This window comes from Pecten maximus, chromosome 1 (genome assembly GCF_902652985.1).
Source record: "Pecten maximus chromosome 1, xPecMax1.1, whole genome shotgun sequence".
Classification (NCBI taxonomy): domain Eukaryota; kingdom Metazoa; phylum Mollusca; class Bivalvia; order Pectinida; family Pectinidae; genus Pecten; species Pecten maximus.
The window spans coordinates 4,061,701-4,074,785 of record NC_047015.1 but is presented as its reverse complement, the minus strand read 5'-3'; the positions used below and the strand labels follow the sequence as shown (position 1 = coordinate 4,074,785).

General features: G+C 40.4%; 1 protein-coding gene across 2 annotated transcripts; it reads left to right on the top strand.

Annotated features, from left to right (window-relative positions):
• The first annotated feature begins 576 nt into the window (after nt 1-576).
• Nucleotides 577-11,316, top strand: LOC117322749. Of its 2 annotated transcripts, none has more exons than XM_033877698.1 (4): nt 577-1,516; nt 5,366-5,501; nt 8,885-9,014; nt 9,369-11,316. In XM_033877698.1, the coding sequence occupies exons 1-4, from the start codon at nt 894-896 to the stop codon at nt 9,452-9,454; spliced, it is 975 nt and encodes a 324-aa protein (XP_033733589.1). In that variant the 5' UTR covers nt 577-893; the 3' UTR covers nt 9,455-11,316. The 2 variants fall into 2 exon arrangements, with proteins under 2 accessions (XP_033733589.1, XP_033733581.1); XM_033877690.1 differs by having other exon boundaries at nt 578-1,528.
• The last annotated feature ends 1,769 nt before the right edge of the window (nt 11,317-13,085 follow it).

Here is a 13,085-nt window from a genome sequence, read left to right as displayed (position 1 = left end):
GTTAAACGACTGATTTATTACAGGATTTTAAAAGGGAACCTGGCGAATCTGAACTTACCAACTGTAAATATTCAGGGTTAGGTTAACTTGAATATAAATAAGAAGTCCTCGTTAAGTACAGTTGACATATAACCTTAGAAAATACAATTTTCAATCTCCTATGCTTGTTTGACAGGTGCCCTTGGTCTGAATAATATTGTAATATCCATATATATGTCAAATGATTGTCTTGTTACACGAATATCTTTTCTCTTTGAAAAAATGAAACATTTTGATTATATATGTATTTTATTTGTTCTCGCATTATTTTCTCTCATTAAGTAAAACCAGTACGACCTAATTAATTATAAACACGTTCCAATCAAAAAGGCCAATTATGTGATGTACATATAGATGAGGTGATTGTCAATACCGCCGACACTACATTAGTACACGGTTGTATGTATAAACACCGGTAAAGCGTGGGCTTTTTAATTTCTCCACGTACCGGTGTTGTACTTGGCGACAAGTCTGATCCGGTCGATCAGATTAGTACGGGAGCAGCTTATCTACCGACTCTATTTATAACTTAACGAGTCTGTAAACATACACTGTACATACAAGGCTGTTTTTAACAAACGATCCACACACTTTAACTTCCTTGATAGTGGAGTGAAAATAGGGGATGATTTGTGTCGTAAACTCAGTCGTATTGATGTGCTTGATGTGACATGGATGAATAATTCAATGCGTGGACAGTGACCGGACATAAATACGTCACACCAGTAACAGGTGGAACACACTTCACCAATTAAATTGAGGACAGACGTGTAGATAAACGGACCTATTGCAATATCTTGGGTTCACTGGTCAGTGAAACATAATATTCACAAGCTTCCACTGCTGATCAAAACATGAATGCAAAAAGTGAAGTAAAGCTTAAATTATTCAACAAGTTTTGTGAACTTCGCAAAGAGGGGATAGATAGAGGATTGGACCCGGATGTCATTCATGCAATATTCCAGGGGAAAACCGTCCAAGTGAGAATCGAACCTTGGGTCAACAGGGTGTTGTGGGGCCTAGCCATCGTCATTGCTGTTTTGTCCATTTTTCTGGGAGGTCTTGCGTATCATTACGATTTTAAAGAAGAGATAGTGATGGCTTTAAAGCACTCTAGATGTATTATTGACAACAATGGTTTCGTCATTGAAATAACCAGACCGAAAACAAATTGTCAGATTTGTGAAAATCTACTTTCTGTTCCTATGGAAACCAACATTTCCACAGAGGAGTTTATCCGGAAGTACGCCTACACCGCCGTACCCGTCCTCGTGAAGGACGCTACCCGGCTATGGACGGCCATGGACACTTTCAGTTTCAGATTTTTTAGGGATCTCTACAAATCCGTCAACGGTTCATTAGATGCTGTTGAAGAGGAATGTCAATTTTTTCCATATAAAACAGAGTTTGAAACTCTCGAAGACGTTTTAAATATGACTGAAGATCGAGCCGATTTTAAAGAAGGAGAGAAACACTGGTATGTGGGATGGTAAGTACGATGTTTCATCTTCTGTATCTTCTGTATAATTAGCCTTTCACTGCCATCATGACCAATGTTCAGAGACGACTTAATTAGCATCTTATATCTTCTTTCTAAACTACATTCTTCCTCCAAATGCCACCTCACTTTTGGTCTTTAATTGAGCCCCCTTCCTTAAGGGGAAGCTTTACGTTAATTCTGCGTGACCCCCCCCCCCCCCCCCGACCGCCACTTCCCCATGAGGTAAGTTATACGTTAATTCTAGGGGCCATCACCCCTCTCATCACGAGGAAGGCTTTACGTTTAGGTTAATTCTGCTCCACAGCCGCGAGGAAAGCTTAACGTTTATTCTGCATGCCCCCTCCCCGTCAGGAACGCTTTACCTTAATTCTGCAACCCACTCCCCTAGTCCCCGTGAGGACAACTTAACTCTAATTCTGTTGCCACCTACCCCCACCCACCCACCCCACCCTTGATAAAGGCTTTACATTAATTCTGCGACCTACTCCCTCCACGTGGTTAAGGCTTTACCTTAATTCTACGACCCCCTCCCCGTAAAGGCTTTACATTAATTCCCCCCCCGTTTACGTTACATACCAGCCTCTCGTTGCCATTACTGCTGAGCATTTTCGGAGTTGGATGACTGATTATCCTGTTGTCATGTGATCGGGTGCCGGGGTGACTGGGTTTCTTCAGCAGATTAGTGGGATAACACGATTAAGTTGGTATCAGCTTCTCAAACATGTACACTCACCACAGACATCATGGTGCTTGCACGTCTGATAAACCGTCCTTCAATAACTGTAAGTATTGTAGGACTTCAAAATATAATACCAAACTAATCATTCTTTTCTTTAACAACATACAAACGCATAGTATTATCCGGTAAATGTCTGTACTGTAATGATAGAACTATATCACGGTAAATGTCTGTACTGTAATGATAGAACTATATCACGGTTAATGTCTGTACTGCAATGATAGAACTATATCACGGTAAATGTCTGTATTGTAATGATAGAACTATATCACGGTAAATGTCTGTAATGTAACGATAGAACTTTATCACGGTAAATGTCTGTAATGTAATGATAGAACTATATCACGGTAAATGTCTAATGTAACGATAGAACTATATCACGGTAAATGTCTGTACTGTAATGATAGAACTATATCACGGTAAATGTCTGTACTGTAATGATAGAACTATATCACGGTAAATGTCTAATGTAACGATAGAACTATATCACGGTAATTGTCTGTACTGTAATGATAGAACTATATCACGGTAAATGTCTGTAATGTAACGATAGAACTATATCACGGTAAATTTCTGTACTGTAATGATAGAACTATATCACGGTAAATGTCTGTACTGTAATGATAGAACTATATCACGGTAAATGTCTGTACTGTAATGATAGAACTATATCACGGTAAATGTCTGTACTGTAATGCTAGATGTGTATCACGGTAAATGTCTGTACTGTAATGATAGAACTATATCACGGTAAATGTCTGTACTGTAATGATACAACTATATCACGATAAATGTCTGTACTGTAATGATAGAACTATATCACGGTAAATGTCTGTACTGTAATGATAGAACTATATCACGGTAAATGTCCGTACAGTAACGATATAACTATATCACGGTAAATGTCTGTACTGTAACGATAGAACTATATCACGGTAAATGTCTGTACTGTAAAGATATAACTATATCACAGTAAATGTCTGTTCTGTAACGATAGAACTATATCACGGTAAATGTCTGTACTGTAACGATAGATCTATATCACGGTAAATGTCTGTACTGTAACGATAGAACTATATCACGGTAAATGTCTGTACTGTAACGATAGTACTATATCACGGTAAATGTCTGTACTGTAACGATAGAACTATATCACGGTAAATGTCTGTTCTGTAACGATATAACTATATCACGGTAAATGTCTGTACTGTAACGATAGAACTATATCACGGTAAATGTCTGTACTGTAACGATAGAACTATATCACGGTAAATGTCTGTACTGTAATGATAGAACTATATCACGGTAAATGTCTGTACTGTAATGATATAACTATATCACGGTAAATGTCTGTACTGTAATGATAGAACTATATCACGGTAAATGTCTGTACTGTAATGATAGAACTATATCACGGTAAATGTCTGTACTGTAATGATAGAACTATATCACGGTAAATGTCTGTACTGTAATGATAGAACTATATCACGGTAAATGTCTGTACTGTAATGATAGAACTATATCACGGTAAATGTCTGTACTGTAATGATAGAACTATATCACGGTAAATGTCTGTACTGTAATGATAGAACTATATCACGGTAAATGTCTGTACTGTAATGATAGAACTATATCACGGTAAATGTCTGTAGGGATATTGGCCGATATTTTTCTAGATATAATGGTCTACTCTTCTGCTGCAATGAATTGCTGTCAGTTGTTGATGCTAACGCACGTTGTAAAACGTCACATACTTCCGTGAAATTAGATACCTTTTGCTCTTGATGAGAAATTAGTCATAGTGATAAACATCTTCATAAATGTATATATAAAATCTGCGATAACTGATATTTTAAGCGATTTTAAAGCTACTAGACACGCGAAGATTTGAGTAGTCAATAAGAGAAACCGAACACGTCCAGGAGATCATCTGTCCATGTCAGAAGACAGGGACAAGTCTGGCGGGAACTATAAACAAATCACGATATCTCAGAACGAGCCCCGGGAAGCTTACCTCACATGATTTAGCGTTTTCTCGCTCTTTTAACTGCTTATTCATATGAAAGGATTGAATATTTGCCCATAGAGCATTACCACGAGACAGTTAAAACTGAACATGTAAAAAATCACATTGGTTTTATCACCAGTGTTTCTGTAAATAAAATTAGAAAGCCTGTTTTGTGATCTGGTATGCCTACGTGTTGGTAACTCTAGATGGTATAACAAGTGATCAGCCATTGTCGCCTGACACGGAATGTTGACGGAGATAGCATGTCAATCGTGTCATAACGAACAACCATCTGTATTCTTCTGATTCCATACATACAGTACAATAGTTGGTGTTTTAACATTCAGGTAACAGTCTTATTATAGTAATATGGACCTATCTCGTATTGTGCATACTTATTGACTGCCTAATATTTCAGAGACGTCATTATCAGCGTTTAATTACTGACTCAGCCAAGCCTAGAACTTCGAACTACCATTCTTAATACGGTTTGATAAAGACTTCAGTCGCAGCTGTGATACTGTATATTCCAGACATGGAAATAATGGGCTATTGCTTTTAAAGAACTCCACAGAGCTTTCGATCGGCCTTTAACATCCACACCTAAAACGTCTACAATAATATTTGATTTCTCCACTCCCTATACTAACTAACATACCTGACTCCATCCTTAAAAAACAAAAACATTCTCGTATGAGAGTTCCCATTTCCATGACAGCTGAATGGTGACACAAGTATATGTTTAAGAGGCTTCTAAACTAAACACAGCCGATAAAAAATCTCATTGCTAAGTTCCATTGCCTCTGTTGTTGTTGCTGTGCGTGGTTGATTTTTTTTTTGCCATTAGCACGGCTCTCACTATGAGCACGTTACATATCTACAATGTGTCATGTATTTAATTGGCAGAGTCGATGGTGAAAAAAAACAACGAAAAAGACACCTCTTTCGGAACAAACTGTATTAACTGTCATCGCACTTTTTCAAAACGTCCCCATATATACATTTCCCCTTCGTTATGTCGATATCGAGTTACAATTTCTGCTACTTGGCAATACGAGATGTTGTTTTTGATTTGTAGGAGTAACTGTCACCCTGGTGTTTCGAGCGTTCTCAGAGAACATTATCAAAAACCGTACTTCCTACCAAACGACTCGGAATCCAGTGCGCTGGACTGGATCTTCATGGGCGGAACCGGATTGGGTGCCTTCATACACGTAAGTACAGGAGTTGTCTCCATTTTGGAATTCCAGTATTACATCAACTGTTTTGGAAATATTATAAGGAATGCGTATCGTATGTTTCTTTATCGAAAACAAGTGAAATACCTATTACGTTTTTGATTAATTGATATATTCACAATCCACAATTTCCGTCTCGCATTAACTATGGTTGTCAAGCACAGCGTGTATTGACACAGCTTTAGTAGTGACGTGGTCAAATGTTTTCTAGGAACTGTCCGCTTCAGCCATTTGCTGTTAGCTTACCCCATGGCGAAGTCCAATATGCACCCACTTCCGCAATTTTCAGTTTAGTTTTTGACAAAACACTCACTTGTCGACATTAGCTTTTTGTGCAGATATCATCGGGTAACAGAAGAAAACGCTAAAATTGGGTTGATCAGTCCTTTCAAAATGGCAACGTCTAGTTGAGGGTTCGATATCGTCACAAAGAGACAACATCATAATTATGTTAACGATTGCCGCGTTTATTAATCCGCCGAGCCTTTTTCACTGCATAAATGCTAATCTATTCGCAGTCAGAGTTTACTAAGTTGAAGGTGGAAGAGACTGTGTACAGCGGCCGTCTTTTTGTGTTGAAGTTAGACTACGTACAGCGACCGTGTTTGTGTGTTGTAGTTAGACTACGTACAGCGACCCTGATTGTGTGTTGTAGTTAGATTGTGTACAGCGACCGTCTTTTTGTGTTGTAGTTAGACTGTGTACAGCGGCCATCTTTTGTGTTGTAGTTAGACTACGTACAGTGACCCTGATTGTGTGTTGTAGTTAGATTGTGTACAGCGACCGTCTTTTTGTGTTGTAGTTAGACTGTGTACAGCGGCCATCTTTTGTGTTGTAGTTAGACTACGTACAGCGACCGTGTTTGTGTGTTGTAGTTAGACTGTGTACAGCGACCCTGATTGTGTGTTGTAGTTAGACTGTGTACAGTGACCGTCTTTTTGTGTTGTAGTTAGACTGTGTACAGCGGCCATCTTTTGTGTTGTAGTTAGACTACGTACAGCGACCCTGATTGTGTGTTGTAGTTAGACTGTGTACAGCGACCGTGTTTTTGTGTTGTAGTTTGACTGTGTACAGCGAGCGTGGTTGTGTGTTGTAGTTTGACTGTGTACAGCGACCGTGTTTGTGTGTTGTAGTTAGACTACGTACAGCGACCCTGTTTGTGTGTTGTAGTTTGACTGTGTACAGCGACCATCTTTTGTGTTGTAGTTAGACTACATACAGCGACCCTGGTTGTGTGTTGTAGTTAGACTACGTACAGCGACTGTCCTTTTGTGTTGTAATTTGACTGTGTACAGCGACCGTGTTTGTGTGTTGTAGTTAGACTACGTACAGCGACCATCTTTTGTGTTGTAGTTTGACTGTGTACAGCGACCGTATTTTTGTGTTGTAGTTAGACTACGTACAGCGACCATCTTTTGTGTTGTAGTTAGACTGTGTACAGCGATCATGTTTGTGTGTTGTAGATAGACTACGTACAGTGACCCTATTTGTGTGTTGTAGTTTGATTGTGTACAGCGACCATCTTTTGTGTTGTAGTTAGACTGTGTACAGCGACCGTCTTTTGTGTGTTGTAGTTAGACTACGTACAGCGGCCATCTTTTGTGTTGTAGTTAGACTACGTAAAGCGACCGTCTTTGTGTTGTAGTTTGACTGTGTACAGCGACCGTGTTTGTGTGTTGTAGGTAGACTGTGTACAGCGGCCGTGTTTGTGTGTTGTAGTTAGACTACGTACAGTGACCATCTTTTGTGTTGTAGTTTGACTGTGTACAGCGACCGTGTTTGTGTGTTGTAGTTAGACTACGTAAAGCGACCGTCTTTTGTGTTGTAGTTAGACTACGTACAGCGACCATCTTTTGTGTTGTAGTTAGACTACGTAAAGCGACCATCTTTTGTGTTGTAGTTAGACTACGTACAGCGACCATCTTTTGTGTTGTAGTTAGAATGTGTACAGCGACCGTCTTTGTGTTGTAGTTGGACTGTGTACAGCGACAGTGTTTGTGTGTTGTAGTTAGACTGTGTACAGCGACCATGTTTGTGTGCTGTAGTTAGACTGTGTACAGCGACCATGTTTGTGTGTTGTAGTTTGACTGTGTACAGCGACCGTGTTTGTGTGTTGTAGTTAGACTACGTAAAGCGACCGTCTTTGTGTTGTAGTTTGACTGTGTACATCGACCGTGTTTGTGTGTTGTAGTTAGACTGTGTACAATGGCCGTGTTTGTGTGTTGTAGTTAGACTACGTACAGTGACCATGTTTGTGTGTTGTAGTTAGTCTGTGTACAGCGACCGTGTTTGTGTTGTAGTTTGACTACGTACAGCGACCGTGTTTGTGTGTTGTAGTTAGACTGTACAGCGACCGTGTTTGTGTGTTGTAGTTAGACTGTACAGCGACCGTGTTTGCGTGTTGTAGTAAAACTACGTACAGCGACCATCTTTTGTGTTGTAGTTAGACTGTGTACAGCGACCATCTTTTGTGTTGTAGTTTGACTGTGTACAGCGACCGTCTTTGTGTGTTGTAGTTAGACTACGTACAGCGACCGTGTTTGTGTTGTAGTTTGACTGTGTACAGCGACCGTCTTTGTGTGTTGTAGTTAGACTGTGTACAGCGACCCTGATTGTGTGTTGTATTTAGACTGTGTACAGCGACCGTCTTTTGTGTGTTGTAGTTAGACTGTGTACAGCGACCATCTTTTGTGTTGTAGTTAGACTGTGTACAGCGACCGTCTTTTGTGTGTTGTAGTTAGACTGTGTACAGCGACCATCTTTTGTGTTGTAGTTAGACTACGTACAGTGACCATCTTTTGTGTTGTAGTTAGACTACGTACAGCGACCATCTTTTGTGTTGTAGTTTGACTGTGTACAGCGACCGTGTTTGTGGGTTGTAGTTAGACTACGTACAGCGACCGTGTTTGTGTGTTGTAGTTAGACTACGTACAGCGACCATGTTTGTGTGTTGTAGTAAGACTACGTTCAGCGACCATCGTTCTGTGTTGTAGTTTGACTGTGTACAGCGAGCGTGTTTGTGTGTTGTAGTTTGACTGTGTACAGCGACCGTGTTTGTGGGTTGTAGTTAGACTACGTACAGCGACCGTGTTTGTGTGTTGTATTTAGACTACGTACAGCGACCATATTTTGTGTTGTAGTTAGACTACGTACAGCTGCCGTGTTTGTGTGTTGTAGTAAGACTACGTTCAGCGACCATCGTTCTGTGTTGTAGTAAGACTACGTACAGCGACCATCTTTTGTGTTGTAGTTAGACTGTGTACAGCGACCGTCTTTTGTGTTGTAGTTGGACTGTGTACAGCGACCATCTTTTGTGTTGTAGTTGGACTGTGTACAGCGAGCGTGTTTGTGTGTTGTAGTTAGACTATGTACAGCGGCCATCCTGGCAGGCCCAGATCTCCGGTAAGAAGACGTGGAGCTTGATTCCGACCCCGGAGTGTGAACACCTGTGTCACAGTATGAACATCACTGTACAGAAGGGAGACATAAGTAAGTCTTGTTCCGGGTATCAACGATTATGGTAACTAAGCACAAGTTGGCGACAGATGCTATCTTAAATTTCTTCATCGCAAGGGCATTTAATTGTACAATTCAATATGTAAATATGTCCATTTCAATTTATTTCTTTTCTTCTCCAATGTTGCTTTGTACTCTCAAATTAGAGGAATAAAGAACGATGATGACGATGTTACCTCAGTAAGGATAAAACATTGTTATGGTATCCTAATATCATGTCAATAAAGCTAGAAACTTTCCACAAAAATATTACTCGCGTTGTAACTGACACTTCACATAATACAAAATATGACACCTTGTATACATGTGTTCCGCTTCCCTTCACAGTTGTAGTGGACACAAATCAATGGTACCACTCCACCTACATTCACCCAGGGGAGATAAGCATAACCATCGGGTCGGAGTACGACTAGATGTAGCGCAATCAGCATCAATAATACAATGTTATACTACCGAACTAAGACCTGTCATCACATCACTGGTAAATATTGTTCTATGCACGTGTGTCTCGCTTAGTGGGAGTGACCATTGTCCAAGGGACCAGTTATGAATAATGACTACGCCGATATCAGCTACACCAATCAACAGAGGGCTGGACATCAATAATGACTACGTCGATATCAGCTACACCAATCAATAGAGGGCTGGACATCAATATTAACTACGTCCATATCAACTACACCAATCATCTGAAGGCCGGGTGTGGCTGGTGATATCGCCCACATCAGCTACACTACATGTAATCACCAAGGTATATAAAGAGTGGCTGCACCCATATTAACTACGCCCAAACATCACTAACCAATCATCTGAAGGCCGGGTGTGGCTGGTGACCACGCCCACATCAGCTACACTACATGTAATCACCAAGGTACATAAAGAGTGGCTGCACCCATATTAACTACGCCCAAACATCACTAACCAATCATCTGAAGGCCGGGTGTGGCTAGTGACCACGCCCACATCAGCTACACTATATGAAATCACCAAGGTATATAAAGAGTGGCTGCACCCAAATTAACTATCGGTGTCCTAGACTCGGTTATAACCGGAACAAGGACGTTAAGCCCAATCAATCAATCAATCAATATTACCAACCCCGAAACATCACGGACCTGATCTGAAGTGACCACGACCATAGTGGTCGGATGTGAAGTGACCACGCTAATATCACCCACACCAAATCATCAGGGCCCGGATCCGAAGAGTGACCACGCCCATAGGTGTCGGGTGTGAACAGTGACCATGCTTATATCATCTGTACCAATCATCAGGGATCAGATGTGAAGAGTGACCACGCCCATAGGGGTCGGGTGTGAACAGTGACCATGCTTATATCATCTGTACCAATCATCAGGGGTCAGGTGTGAAGAGTGACCACGCCCATAGGGGTCGGGTGTGAACAGTGACCATGCTTATATCATCTGTACCAATCATCAGGGGTCAGGTGTGAACAGTGACCACGCCCATAGGGGTCGGGTGTGAACAGTGACCATGCTTATATCATCTGTACCAATCATCAGGGGTCAGATGTGAAGAGTGACAATGCCTATCTAATTTTGGGTTCACTGATTGGTAATTATATTAATAGATACAGATACCCATGTCAATGTCCAGTGCCTTTGTCTCCGTGTCGAGTAATATCTGTCTCAAATTATGTTTCTCTGAGTCATCAGTCCGATAAAGACAATTTTAAAATGTCTCTTCAGATATATGTCTTTATATTTCAGCATAATAGGAATGAACAGTGATTGTATTTTCTAACATTTCTGTCATCGTCTGACACTAGGGCCTAGACGGTAGGGGCGAATGTGATGTTCTATATATATACTGACACTAGGGTCTAGACGGTGATCGACGCTTCTAGGGGCGAATGTGATGTTCTATATATATACTGACACTAGGGTCTAGACGGTGATCGACGCTTCTAGGGGCGAATGTGATGTTCTTCATTTGTGTTATAGGGGGGATTTGATTCTCTACGCTAATGATATAGGTGAGAATTTGATTCTCTACGTTTGTGTTATAGGGAAGAATTTGATTCTCTACGTTTGTGTTATAGGGAAGAATTTGATTCTCTACGTTTGTGTTATAGGGAAGAATTTGATTCTCTACGTTTGTGTTATAGGGAAGAATTTGATGCTTAACACTATTGTTATAGGGGAGAATTTGATGCTTAACACTATTGTTATATGGGAGAATTTGATGTGATGCTCTACGCTTGTGTGATACGGAGAAACAATGTACTTGAAATAAACACGTATTTGAAATGAAATGGTATTCTCTCATATCTCGCCATGTTGGACAGTGTTTGCCCATGTAAGATAGCTATGTTAAAATATCTATCTTACATAGCATTTCACGCGCGCGGTGTTACACCGTCGTTTGCTTATGTTTACATCTGGCAGTCGTCATCGTCGGTGTCAGCTTTAAAAGCTGAACTTTTGAGTAGATACATAGCATACCAGCAATAAACTGGTAGGGTTACACAGTAAAACGATATGACATTTCATTTGAACGAGAACATCAGTCCGTTACTGTACTGTATCAGTATAGCTGACTGGCCTACCCTGCAAGTTTGTCATTTGTCATTATAGAAAGCATGCAAAGCACACACAATCATCGGGCAATGATAGGAAGTTGAATTAAAGCCATAAAGAAACAACCGACAAAATGGCCCTGTCTACGTCAACACAGCAAGGGGCCTGCAATTTTGTTTACTCTACTCAGTAGGTGTATTTTGACTTATCCTATTGTGTACATGTAGCACATTTTCAGACTTTGGCTTCTGAATTAATGAACACTCGGTAAAAATGACACCCATCGATGCTCATATAAGAAAATATTTGTTTAAATTGTAACACAAAGCCGTTATTTGTGTTGAACAGCCAGGAAAACTAACAGTCACCCTAGCCTTCCAATGATCGTCGTTATCGACGGACCTACCTTCGTTATTCCATCAAGAAAACCGGTTAACACATAATCCTATGTCAATGATGGAACGCTGGTATCGGGTCATAGTTCGCTGGTTCACATATGGAGTTTCCAAAATCACCGTGAATACAACCATCCACGAAACATCTCCGCGTCATGGTCGAGATCGACATCACTACTTTACTATGGATGGAATTCAATTGACAGTCGTTTTCTTTGATTTTTGTGTTTCCAATAGGTACCTGGTTGTTTATGCTCCGCCATACTTCTACTGAAAAAAGATAAACCTTGGTTCGATGATATTGTATGATGCAATATAAAATATTTTAAAAGACAGTCATATTGAATGTGTAGCTAGACCCAGACTAAGTCTTGGTGAGGTTACTGCTGTAATTAAGGAAATATCTATAGGAGTTGGTTTGGTTTGGTTTATTTAGTTTAACGTCCTATTAACAGCTAAGGTCATTTAAGGACGGCCTCCCGTGCGTGCGACAAGCATGTGTGTGGTGAGTGCGTATGTGTGTTTTGGGAGGCTGCGGTATGAAGCATACTGCCGAAGACACCCAGCAGCACACCCCACCCGGTCACATTATACTGACAACGGGCCAACCAGTCGTCCCACTCCAAATATGCTGAACGCTAAGCAGGAGTAGCAACTACCATTTTTAAAGACTCTGGTATGTCTCGGCTAGGGGACAGAACCCAAAGCCTTCCTCACAGGGGCGAACGCTCAACTAAAGACCAAAAGTGAGACAGTGTCAGAAAATCACAAGGTATTAATATGATTATTAACAAATAGATCTAGTTTAATGAATGTAAGGATGCATTTTCTCCTGTTTTGTTAATATCATTTAATTTCATGCTACAGATCATATATTTTCATAGGCGCAAGGAGTCACTGTACCTTTATATAAGAAGGGAGGGAAGAACAACATCAATAAATACAGGGGACTTACATTGATACGTCATTAAAATGTCTACTTCTTTGTTAAATAAATGATTCTTAGAATGGAGTGCAAGGGAGACTATTGTTACAGATGCTCAATTTTGTTTCAAATCTTAGCCTGAAACAAAAGACGCTATTTTTGTGTTACGTATAAATGTAGTTTA